This window comes from Acanthopagrus latus, chromosome 23, assembly GCF_904848185.1.
Source record: "Acanthopagrus latus isolate v.2019 chromosome 23, fAcaLat1.1, whole genome shotgun sequence".
Lineage (NCBI taxonomy): Eukaryota > Metazoa > Chordata > Actinopteri > Spariformes > Sparidae > Acanthopagrus > Acanthopagrus latus.
The window spans coordinates 20,741,261-20,754,467 of NC_051061.1; the positions used below are offsets into that span (position 1 = coordinate 20,741,261).

General features: G+C 39.9%; 1 protein-coding gene across 1 annotated transcript; it reads left to right on the forward strand.

The window, feature by feature from the left end:
• Nucleotides 1-955: 955 nt before the first annotated feature.
• Nucleotides 956-11,785, forward strand: LOC119013856 (myosin heavy chain, fast skeletal muscle-like). Its single transcript, XM_037088742.1, has 40 exons — nt 956-984; nt 1,093-1,315; nt 1,565-1,708; nt 1,832-1,988; nt 2,094-2,121; nt 2,210-2,321; nt 2,410-2,502; nt 2,588-2,651; nt 2,741-2,839; nt 2,931-3,034; nt 3,119-3,257; nt 3,415-3,533; nt 3,634-3,783; nt 3,871-4,041; nt 4,154-4,460; nt 4,795-4,871; nt 4,959-5,046; nt 5,135-5,252; nt 5,381-5,504; nt 5,602-5,738; nt 5,865-6,120; nt 6,310-6,552; nt 6,638-6,814; nt 6,987-7,132; nt 7,244-7,334; nt 7,433-7,822; nt 7,955-8,081; nt 8,170-8,288; nt 8,532-8,728; nt 8,816-8,999; nt 9,106-9,271; nt 9,445-9,569; nt 9,693-10,001; nt 10,091-10,294; nt 10,392-10,517; nt 10,629-10,799; nt 10,929-11,033; nt 11,103-11,198; nt 11,304-11,435; nt 11,654-11,785. The coding sequence occupies exons 2-40, from the start codon at nt 1,112-1,114 to the stop codon at nt 11,669-11,671; spliced, it is 5,817 nt and encodes a 1,938-aa protein (XP_036944637.1). The 5' UTR covers nt 956-984; nt 1,093-1,111; the 3' UTR covers nt 11,672-11,785.
• Nucleotides 11,786-13,207: the final 1,422 nt, after the last annotated feature.

Consider the following 13,207-nt stretch of genomic DNA (forward strand, 5'->3'; position numbering starts at 1 on the left):
TTCAGCAATTCTTTGCTCTGTGCTACAATTCATATTTTGAGGAACTGAAGGGAGACTTGGGTCATTGGTAACATGCATTATGAAAGCATTTAATCATGATTTAAATTCATACAGACACATTGTCCACATTACATCCAATGTTACAATCAAATCAGATCAAATCAAATCGAATCAAATCAAATCAAATCAAATCAAATCAAATCAACTGGTACAACATCACGATGTTTCCGGTATTTTCTGAGTTGTAGTTACAAAGAAATATGCAAACCCCGTCCTTAAACATCACTGCCAGAAATAAGCAACAGGACGAGGAGAAGCCATGACCAAACCGAGCGAGAGACTGCTGCTGACCAGGCAATCTCACCCTCTATAAAAGAGGCAGCTCTGAGCTACTGCATTAACTGAAGCTCCATCACAGGTGAGTGTTTTCAATTTGACCTCAGTTTTAACAGTTTTAGTCAGTGAAGTGAATGTGTTGCTAATTACTTTTGCTTTCCAGAATTCTATGGCAGAGTTACCTGGGTGGTAGTCTTGGCTAGACATTATTCCAAAACATTTTCTTCATGTACTACTATTACATTTAAGGAGTAGGTTGCTGCAAAAGAAAAGAAAAAAACAAAACAAAACACAATGTTTTAGCGTACTTGCATCTAATACACATTCATTACATACACACTGACTAATCATTAAGAGCAATACTATTTATCTGCCAATGAGGGGAGTTGAGGGGATGGAAGGGTATTTTAATGTTTAATGATTAAATTTGACTTTAATGATTCAATTAATTACAGTGTGAATGTATTTAAACATTTTGCCATCTTTTCCTTCATCTGTTTTCTAATTGGCTAAATTTCCAAAGAAAACATTTAAAATCAGAAAAACTATCTGAAACAAGTTATTGTACTCATGTCTAATCATGTGTTTACAGGATCTCCCAACTCCACCAGAGACGCCAGCGCTCAGTTGTTTTCGGAACTAGCTGAGGTAAAAGATTTCACCATAAAAACTTTAAATCTCCATAATCAGCTGGGTAGAAGACCACAGCTATATCATGCTGATATGTTAACACTATTGTGGACTTCATCTTTTCAGTCTCCACTGAAGTGCCACCATGAGCACAGACGCAGAGATGGAGCAGTATGGCCCGGCGGCGGTCTACCTCCGGAAGCCAGAGAAGGAGAGGATTGAGGCACAAACTGCTCCTTTTGATGCCAAAACTGCCTATTTTGTGGCTGAGCCAACGGAGATGTACCTCAAGGGTAAACTTGTGAAGAAAGAGGGTGGAAAAGCCACGGTGGAAACCGACTGTGGAAAGGTAAGTCATTCATTATTTTACTTTTTTCAACAAAACTACTCAATGGATTTCCATCTAAGACATCTTGTATATACAAGGATGGGATTTACATTTATTTAAAACAATATCTTAGACAAACATTAAGTAAGCTATTTCTTTCTCATTATATTTTAGGCTCAAACTGACACTGTGAACAACAATGTGATCCATGTGCTAAACTGCTTGAAATTGTTTCTTAGTTAAACACATTATACTGTATTTGCTGTTCAGACGATCACAGTAAAAGAGGAGGACATCCACCCCAGGAACCCTCCCAAGTATGACAAAATTGAGGACATGGCCATGATGACCCACCTCAATGAGCCTTGCGTGTTGTATAACCTCAAAGAGCGTTATGCATCATGGATGATCTACGTGAGTTTCCACATTATGCTAATTTAATGTATATATAAATATGTATAGAGTATATGTATCCACATGGAAATCAAACAAAATTTAAACAAAATCACACTATCTTTATTCTTTTTACTCTTTCAGACCTACTCTGGGTTGTTTTGCGTTGTGGTGAATCCATATAAGTGGCTTCCTGTGTATGATACTACATGTGTAGCAGCATACAGAGGCAAGAAGAGGATTGAGGCTCCACCCCACATCTTCTCCATCTCTGACAATGGCTATCAGTTCATGCTCACTGGTAAGATAAAAATATCGGTGTTGGAATCTAAACACACAAAGGTAATATCTTCCATTAATATTTAGGGAAAGAAACTCATGTCAAGGATTTATGTTTGTGTCTCAGATCGTGAGAACCAGTCTGTCCTGATTACGTGAGTATAAAACACATTATCTTGCTATAACTTTATTAACTTAACGATAATGAAGTAAAATCTTGATAATATGTCTCATGTACCCCAGTGGAGAATCCGGTGCTGGAAAGACTGTCAACACCAAGCGTGTCATCCAGTACTTTGCAACAATTGCAGCTATTGGAGCTAAGAAGGCTGAGCCAACACCCGGCAAAATGCAGGTAAAACTGGTTGTGTAAGATTAAAGTGTTTGTCAGAGGACAGTTAATTTGAATGTATTGCTCATGCAATTCAAATCTTTTCTTGCAGGGCTCCCTTGAGGACCAAATTGTTGCAGCCAACCCTCTGCTGGAGGCTTATGGTAATGCCAAGACTGTGAGGAATGACAACTCCTCTCGTTTTGTAAGTACTGATGGAAATATCTTGACACTTTTGTGACAAATTCTCCATTTACAAAACTGATGATATTAATGTTCTGGCTGTCTAGGGTAAATTCATCAGGATCCACTTTGGCACTACTGGCAAGCTGGCTTCAGCTGATATTGAAACATGTAAGTTTCAACCATGGTATTAGTCAGTATCCATTTAAATTATAATATAGGCTCTGATAAGCTTAGCAATTTATATATCTTCTTCTTAGATCTGCTGGAGAAGTCTCGTGTCACCTTCCAGTTGTCTGCTGAGAGGAGCTACCATATCTTCTACCAGCTGATGACTGGCCACAGGCCTGAACTCTTGGGTATGTTACTACCCCAATTTTAAATAAGACTTTAAACAATATCAGAAAAAAATATCAAACAATATTATGTAATTCTCCTGTCCTCATCTAGAGGCTCTTCTGATCACCACCAACCCCTATGACTACCCAATGATCAGTCAGGGTGAAATCACTGTGAAAAGCATCAATGATGTGGAGGAGTTCGATGCAACAGATGTAAGACAACAACTTAGTTAATGAGATAGTATACAGGGAAAAAATGTTTAACATACAAATAACTTTTCTTAATCTACACTGCAGACTGCTATTGACATCTTGGGCTTCACTGCTGAGGAGAAATTGGGCATCTACAAGCTGACTGGAGCTGTGATGCATCATGGCAACATGAAATTCAAGCAGAAGCAGCGTGAGGAGCAGGCTGAACCAGATGGCACTGAGGGTAATTTCTGAAATAATACACTCTTATCATGCAAGATTCCTGGTGTGTAAGATACTACACAATTCATAGGAATGGGCCATATTTTATGACCAAACATGAAAACAAAATATTCATTCATTCATTCATTCGCATGACTTCTTATTTCTCTTTCCATCAGAGGCTGATAAAATCGCCTACCTCCTGGGACTGAACTCAGCTGATATGCTGAAAGCTCTGTGCTACCCAAGAGTCAAGGTCGGCAATGAGATGGTGACCAAAGGTCAGACCGTCCCACAGGTAAAAAGATGGAATTTGGGTGTTTGGAGAGGGAAATGTTTACATTTTCAAATAAAAATATCACGCTAATGAATCCCCACACTTCAATTCTTATATTTAGGTCAACAATGCTGTCAGTGCTCTGTGCAAATCCATCTATGAGAAAATGTTCTTGTGGATGGTCATCCGTATCAATGAGATGCTGGACACAAAGCAGGCAAGACAGTTCTTCATTGGAGTGTTGGATATCGCTGGATTTGAGATCTTTGATGTAAGTTTTAGAGACTCAACCCTTCTGAAAAATTCATGAGTTCAAACTTATTTTGGTATGAAACTCAATGCTTTTCTATAACTACAGTTCAACAGCTTGGAGCAGCTCTGCATCAACTTCACCAATGAAAAACTGCAACAGTTCTTCAACCACCACATGTTTGTCCTGGAGCAAGAGGAGTACAAGAAGGAGGGTATTGTTTGGGAGTTCATTGACTTTGGTATGGACTTGGCTGCCTGCATTGAGCTTATCGAGAAGGTAACATATCACCTTTTTAAGTAAGTTAGATTTAAGTTCTCCATTCAAGTACTAATGTTTGCTTCCTCAGATTTGTTTTTTTTCCTGACCATGAAATATAAATTCTTCTCAGCCAATGGGCATCTTCTCCATCCTTGAAGAGGAGTGCATGTTCCCCAAGGCCTCTGACACAACTTTCAAGAACAAGCTGCATGATCAGCATCTTGGCAAGACCAAGGCCTTTGAGAAGCCAAAGCCTGGAAAGGGCAAGGCTGAAGCTCACTTCTCCCTGGTTCACTATGCCGGCACAGTGGACTACAATATCACTGGGTGGCTGGACAAGAACAAGGACCCCCTGAACGATTCAGTTGTTCAGCTCTACCAGAAAGCTTCAAACAAACTGTTGGCCATGTTGTATGCAGCCATGCCTGGAGCTGAGGGTAAGAAATAAAAGTGAGCAGAGTGTATAGAAACTCTGTATATCCAGTATAAATGTTTTATCCTTCTATTTTCTACTATTGAGGATGGCGAGATTTTTTGCCATCTTACTGAAAAGTGAGTTCTAGAAAGCTACAGTGACTTTGTAGTGAAACAACAGTGTGTCTGTTTCAATTGATTCATGCTGGTTGAGAGTTAAATTGAAAAATACACATTCAACATAGAACAAAACGTGAACCACTTTCTGCAGTCTATTATTATTATTATTATTATTATTATTATTATTATTATTATTATTCGGTACCATTAATGAAAATGTCATGTCTTGCAAAATAGAGGCTGCTGGTGGTGGCGGCAAGAAGGGTGGCAAGAAGAAGGGTGGTTCCTTCCAGACTGTGTCTGCTCTTTTCAGGGTATGTATTGTTTCGTATTGTTGGCAACAATTAACAATCTCATCGTAAAACAATGATGATCTATAATTTTGTGATGCTCATCCACAGGAGAACTTGGGCAAGCTGATGACCAACTTGAGGAGCACCCACCCTCACTTTGTCCGCTGTCTGATTCCCAATGAAACTAAGACCCCAGGTAAGAAGCACATAACCCAGATTTGCGCAATGTGAGTGACCTGGTCATGTAAAGAAATGTTTTGATACAATGAGTTTGCAATGTGCAGGTCTTATGGAGAACTTCTTGGTCATCCACCAGCTGAGGTGTAATGGTGTGCTGGAGGGCATCAGAATCTGCAGAAAGGGCTTCCCAAGCAGAATCCTCTACGGTGACTTCAAGCAGAGGTGACTGCAGTTTTCAATATGAGCAAGTCAAGCTGATTTCCTTTAGGAAGCTGATTTTCCATTCAGATGATAAAAGCTGAGAAAAATTGGGAAGAAGATAAAAGGAACAACAACATTTTCTCTTGTAGATACAAAGTATTGAATGCCAGTGTCATCCCTGAGGGACAGTTCATTGACAACAAGAAGGCTTCAGAGAAGCTGCTTGGCTCCATTGATGTGGACCACACTCAGTACAAGTTTGGACACACAAAGGTTCATCCTCAATGACAGCACTAACACATGTACTTGTTCGGTTGTCCTGTTATATCCCTATGCAATGACTACTAATTTGCCCCACTTGACAACATAGGTGTTCTTCAAAGCTGGTCTGCTGGGTACCCTGGAGGAGATGAGAGATGAGAAACTGGCTGAGCTGGTGACCATGACTCAGGCTCTCTGCAGAGGATATGTCATGAGGAAGGAGTTTGTTAAGATGATGGAGAGGAGGTAGGATTCTTTTACTGTACCATAAACTGTCTTTTCCAATTATGTAGCTGATATATATGTTTTTAATTGTTAGACTTAGAAGTTACACTAAGAAGTGACACTCTGTACATTCATCTTGTTTTCCAGGGAATCTATCTACTCTATTCAGTACAACATCCGTTCATTCATGAATGTTAAAAACTGGCCATGGCTGAAGCTCTACTTCAAGATCAAGCCTCTCCTGAAGAGTGCTGAGACTGAGAAGGAGCTACAGCAGATGAAGGAGAACTATGATAAGATGCAATCAGACCTGGCTGCTGCCCTGGCCAAGAAGAAGGAACTGGAGGAGAAGATGGTTTCCCTGCTGCAGGAGAAGAATGACCTGCAACTCCAAGTGGCTGCAGTGAGTAGGAAACAAAAGAAAGAAAACAAAGTCTAATTCGATTACATATATATTTCATTAATGGAATAATGCTGCTTAAATTTTAGGACATCTAGGTGAGGATAGACAAGGCCAAACATGTTTACTTAGTCTGAAACTGGTGACTGTGAAAATCAAATAAATTTCCTGCATTTCCATTATATACAATAGGAAGTTGAGAACCTCTCTGATGCTGAGGAAAGATGTGAAGGGCTCATTAAGAGCAAGATCCAACTCGAGGCCAAACTCAAGGAGACAAATGAGAGACTGGAGGATGAAGAGGAAATCAATGCTGAGCTGACTGCCAAGAAGAGGAAGCTGGAGGATGAATGCTCTGAGCTGAAGAAAGACATTGATGACTTGGAGCTCACTTTGGCTAAAGTGGAGAAGGAGAAACATGCCACAGAAAACAAGGTTTGGATTATTTGAAACCCCCGTTCATTTAAATGCAGAAATGCGCATGTGTGATGGAAATAATGTGCCTGTCACATCATTTCAGGTGAAAAACCTGACAGAGGAGATGGCATCTCAAGATGAGGCTATTGCCAAGTTAACCAAGGAGAAGAAAGCCCTCCAAGAGAGCCACCAGCAAACACTTGATGATCTCCAGGCAGAGGAAGACAAAGTCAACACTCTGACCAAAGCCAAGACAAAGCTGGAACAGCAAGTGGACGATGTAAGAAAACAGTTGTTTTGTTAGTGTGTTTCTATTGTCAAGTAGCTACTTCTTTAATTGACATTCCATGTTACACATTCAAAATGATGTGTAATGTAACTCATGTTTCTTTGTATTGACACACTGTCATTTGAATACCTCAACTCATTTATCATTAACTGTCATGTGATAGCTTGAGGGATCACTGGAGCAAGAGAAGAAGCTCCGCATGGACCTTGAGAGAGCCAAGAGGAAGCTTGAAGGAGATCTGAAACTAGCCCAGGAATCCATCATGGATCTGGAGAATGACAAACAGCAATCTGATGAGAAAATCAAGAAGTAAGTTTTTTGATTTAGGTTACTTATCTTTTTTCTAAGCATCTCAAACATTACATCCCAACAACAGTACACACTGTGACAGTGAAAGCTTTTATTTGTATCCTCATCAAGGAAAGACTTTGAAACCAGCCAGCTCCTCAGCAAGATTGAGGATGAACAGTCTCTCGGTGCTCAGCTTCAGAAGAAGATCAAAGAGCTCCAGGTGAGTAGTATACAATGTTATATGCATCCAAATCAAACTCAATGTATCAAAAAAACACATTAGATGTAAGTCAATAAACCTTCTTTCATCAAATCTAGGCTCGTATTGAGGAGCTGGAGGAAGAGATTGAGGCTGAGAGGGCTGCTCGGGCTAAGGTTGAGAAGCAGAGGGCTGACCTCTCCAGGGAGCTTGAGGAGATCAGTGAGAGGCTCGAGGAGGCTGGTGGAGCAACAGCTGCTCAGATTGAGATGAACAAGAAGCGTGAAGCTGAGTTCCAGAAGCTGCGCCGTGATCTTGAAGAGTCAACCCTGCAGCATGAAGCAACCGCATCAGCTCTCCGCAAGAAGCAGGCAGACAGTGTTGCAGAGCTGGGAGAGCAGATCGACAACCTCCAGCGTGTCAAGCAGAAGCTGGAGAAGGAGAAGAGCGAGTACAAGATGGAGATTGATGACCTCTCCAGCAACATGGAGGCTGTTGCTAAAGCTAAGGTGAGTCGTTTGTTTAAAGATAAAGTATTTGCCTTTTGTTACGCTCAGAAACATGACCTTTAACTAATAAATATGGCAATAGTAATAAATTCACAGAAAAAACTCAACGTACAAAATGTTTGTTGTTTATAGGGCAACTTGGAAAAAATGTGCAGAACTCTTGAGGACCAGTTGAGTGAGCTCAAAGCCAAAAATGATGAGAATGTTCGCCAGCTGAATGACATTAATGGACAGAAGGCAAGACTGCAGACAGAGAACGGTGAGTGTCATGGAATAGAAATTACTCAGGGAGGTTATGAATAAGAATTTTAAAAATAAAAAAAATTGATTTACACATTGTCATTCAGGTGAGTTCTCCCGTCAGCTTGAAGAGAAGGAAGCTCTTGTTTCCCAGCTGACCAGAGGAAAACAAGCCTTCACTCAACAGATTGAGGAGCTTAAGAGACACGTTGAGGAGGAAGTCAAGGTAAACAAGATTACATGGTTTGTTATTAGATTTTAATAGGGTAAATATTCTCTTTTTCAAATGTAGTCAAACTATTTACAATAATACATTAATGGCTTTTGCCAGATAATGAAAAGAAACATCAACATTACATGATGCTGAGTAGCAAATATGATAGATGCAGAAGTAGTCTTGAGGATTCAAAACTAAATGGCCACATCAAACTTCCTTGCTATGATACTAATGTGTTGTCATGTTCAACAGGCCAAGAATGCCCTGGCCCATGCAGTTCAGTCAGCCCGCCATGACTGTGATCTGCTCAGAGAGCAGTTTGAGGAGGAGCAGGAGGCCAAAGCTGAGCTACAGAGAGGAATGTCCAAGGCCAACAGTGAGGTGGCTCAATGGAGAACCAAATATGAGACTGATGCTATCCAGCGCACTGAGGAGCTGGAGGAGGCCAAGTATATAATCCTTTCTACTTTTGCAAAAATAAATCCATTTTTGCTGTCTTTGTTCACTCAAGCTCAAATAATTCCTCTTCACTACAGGAAAAAGCTTGCCCAGCGCTTGCAGGATGCTGAGGAATCCATTGAGGCTGTGAACTCCAAGTGCGCCTCCTTGGAGAAGACCAAGCAGAGGCTGCAGGGTGAGGTGGAGGACCTCATGATTGACGTTGAGAGAGCCAATGCTCTGGCTGCCAACCTTGACAAGAAGCAGAGGAACTTTGATAAGGTAAATTGGTTAAACTTGTAATCAACACCAGTTCTTTAGCAATAAACAAGTAACTTAATTAATAAATAGTCATTTAATTAATATATTTTGACTTATACAATTCTAGGTCCTTGCAGAATGGAAACAGAAGTATGAGGAGGGCCAGGCAGAGCTGGAGGGAGCTCAGAAGGAGGCTCGTTCTCTCAGCACTGAACTGTTCAAGATGAAGAACTCTTATGAGGAGGCTCTGGATCATCTGGAGACCATGAAGAGAGAGAACAAGAACCTGCAGCGTATGTCAATCTGACTGTATTTAATGTAATGGTCATTGTGATTGCAAGGGTTCTTCCTAGATTTCTACTAGTGTAGTCTATGAGCATTATTTGGTTGTAAAAGCACAGACACATTTTCCAGATGTAATCTGTACATACAGTTCTAACTATATTTGACTTTGGTTGTTCTACAGAGGAGATCTCAGACCTGACTGAACAGATTGGTGAGACTGGTAAGAGTATCCATGAGTTGGAGAAAGCCAAGAAGACTGTAGAGACTGAGAAGTCTGAAATTCAGTCAGCACTGGAGGAAGCTGAGGTAAAATCTTAATGACTTTAATGAACCACTGTGATAAAATACATGGTTAGATTTTGCCCATGTATTCATTTTGAATTTATTTCTGCCAAAAATACCTTTTGTTGTTTTTTTTGACTTTTTAAGGGCACACTTGAACACGAAGAGGCCAAGATTCTCCGTGTCCAGCTTGAGCTCAACCAGATCAAAGGTGAGATTGACAGGAAGCTGGCAGAGAAGGATGAGGAGATGGAGCAGATCAAGAGGAACAGCCAGAGAGTGATTGACTCCATGCAGAGCACTCTTGATTCTGAGGTCAGGAGCAGGAATGATGCCCTGAGAGTCAAGAAGAAGATGGAGGGAGACCTGAATGAGATGGAGATTCAGCTGAGCCATGCCAACAGGCAGGCTGCTGAGTCTCAGAAACAACTGAGGAATGTCCAGGGACAACTCAAGGTAAGATTTGTTTCATAACTAGATGTAAAAAAAAAAAAAAAAAGTAAAGGGAAATTATATACACTTTCTTTTTCTCTGTGAAATGTCAGGATGCCCAACTGCACCTTGATGATGCTGTGAGAGGACAGGAAGACATGAAGGAGCAGGTTGCCATGGTGGAGCGCAGAAATGGCCTGATGGTGGCTGAGATCGAGGAGCTGAGAGCAGCTCTGGACCAGACAGAGAGAGGACGCAAAGTGGCTGAACAGGAGCTGGTTGATGCTAGTGAGCGTGTTGGACTGCTTCACTCTCAGGTGTGTTTTCATTAATAATAATTAAGAATTATTCTAATTAAAGATGTGAGACACATACCAATAAACACTGTCTAATCTTAATCTTCTCAATATTCAGAACACCAGTCTTATGAACACCAAGAAGAAGCTGGAGGCTGACCTCGTCCAGGTTCAAGGTGAAGTGGATGATGCTGTTCAGGAATCGAGAAATGCTGAAGAGAAAGCCAAGAAGGCTATTACTGATGTGAGTTTAGATCTTCACCTTTGCTATTTTAATAAAAAAAATAAATACCATGTATAATCATGCATTGACACTGATTCAATTTGTTCATAACTTGAATTTCAATCATTTAAGGCTGCCATGATGGCTGAGGAGCTGAAGAAGGAGCAGGACACCAGTGCTCACCTGGAGAGGATGAAGAAGAACCTGGAGGTCACAGTCAAGGACCTCCAGCACCGTCTGGATGAGGCTGAGAACCTCGCCATGAAGGGCGGCAAGAAGCAGCTCCAGAAACTGGAGTCCAGGGTATGAACTGTATATGCTTTGCATGCTCATGATATTTGCGTTGTATGTAAATTGCACTTTTACTGCATACTATAATACATTCAGCTAGTCAAGCTAAAATCTTGTGAATTATTCATCATCATATTACAGGTACGTGAGCTGGAGAGTGAAGTTGAGGCCGAGCAGAGACGTGGAGCTGATGCTGTAAAAGGAGTCCGCAAATATGAGAGGAGAGTTAAGGAGCTGACATACCAGGTACTTCATTTTACACAAAAAAACAGTGCTATGTAAGTTACTTTCAGTAACAAACATTTACATGTACAGACTGAGGAGGACAAGAAGAATGTGAACAGACTTCAGGATCTGGTGGACAAGCTGCAGCTTAAAGTGAAGGCTTACAAGAGACAGGCTGAAGAGGCCGTAAGTCAAATACATAATGTGGCACATCATTGACAGCTGATTTAATAATAACATCACTATTAACTGTCTTGTAACTACGCCAACATACCTCTAAACACTTAACAGGAGGAGCAGGCCAACACCCACATGTCCAGGCTCAGGAAGATTCAGCACGAGTTTGAGGAAGCTCAGGAGCGCGCTGACATCGCTGAGTCCCAGGTCAACAAGATGAGAGCCAAGAGCCGTGACGCTGGAAAGGTAACCATTCTGTGGTCATATTTCACAAAAAATTAATATGTGGGCACTTTAAAATGTATTTTTAATACCTTTATTAAATTACTTGCATAGATGGTGTGGAGATGTTGATAATGTAAATTCACACATCAAATTTCATAACTCTAATGACCACATTAGTAAGATAGCTTAAATGTTTGTCATACACGCTTACTGATTTCATTTTTCTTCCTTTTTTCTAGTCTGACAGTGCTGAATGAGAGACAACCTTTTAGATCCTTTCAACAGAGAGTGCATAAAATATGAACTAACTGTTGAATTGTCTTCATGAAATGTCAATAAACTTTTATCTCAGGCAGTGTTCAACACTGTAGTTGCGTAAAGTCTCGTCAGTTTATTGGAATGTGTGTGGTTGTTTGGCACTTGGCTGCTTGGTTAACTGAGTGTGAAGCTATGCAGGTCAACATTAACATTTTCTTTCCCTCAAAATAATAATGATTCATACCCACAGGGCACTATTGCATAGTGCTCTCCAAAGGTGCTTTTATAGCATCATCATTGAGACTTAAAACACAATTTTGTGACACCTTCACATTTTACTGGGAAAAATAAAGCATCAGAGATAAAATATAGGCTTTAGGACCACAATTATGTCTTATTCTTAGGTAGATACTAAGTACTGTTGAGACTTATCTCTAAACCATTAACAAAATGTATTCAGTATTATACATTACATGGAATTAAATATTTTATTTACAGATAGTGAATGCCTTTAATAAATCTCAGACCTTGAATTTCATCATATTGGGCAAAACAGGACAGAACTGCAAATATATCAAGACTGTATTTGCTTGAAACTGGGTTAGAGTAATCAACATACTGAAGATGGTCCAGTCAGCTGACTTTGACCACTAAGTTGCCATAAATGTCAGATCATCTAATGAATGATTCAGATAGAGCAGTAAAATAATGAAAGACTGAGTTTTATTTCAAAGCTTGACTGGGAAAATCCAACATTGACTTTAATAACAACACCACATGCCTCACTGTATCTTCCCCATAGCTGTATTCCCCCTCGGAGCTGGTGTCCTCTTGGTGCTAAAAAAACGAAAACTGACAAAATCAAATGAAAACATCTACTGAGCGTAGTTGAAGTGAGGAGTTAACTAAAAACTGTTAGAGATCTAAGACTGTTAGAGATGTAATCCTTACAATTTTAACTTTTTATATAGTCAGACCATGTACGCTACCATAAATCTAAATCACTGATACAACTTTATGGTGAAATTTGTGATTCTAAATGCATGTGCTACTGTAAAAGTGTGACAAAGAAAATATTTTGATATATATTTATTAAAAAAAATCTGAATGTATAAGGGGATGATGTTATAATATTTTTCATGAAAATACTGAGTTCTCAATGCACCTAAGCATTTTCCATTCCAACAACAGACATCGTTGAAACTGGTTTGACCATTCTTCTTTGTCTTACACTAAGCTTAGCATGCCAAACTACATACATCTCATTTGATTAAAGCCTTTTCACAGCTGTCAGCATATGAATTGGAAAAGCTATTAAACTAACTGTTCAATAGTTAGTTCAACAACTGCAAAAACTATTGTTAACACAGTAAGAAAATAAAGTAAAAACAACTGTGCATATATTAAGCAAAGGCACACTTACTGTACAAGCAAGAAATCCTTCACACACACACACACACACAAAAAAAAAAACATAATTATGCAAAATAAATAAATGTTATCTGGAGGTATCTGTGTTTACAAATGAACCCTTC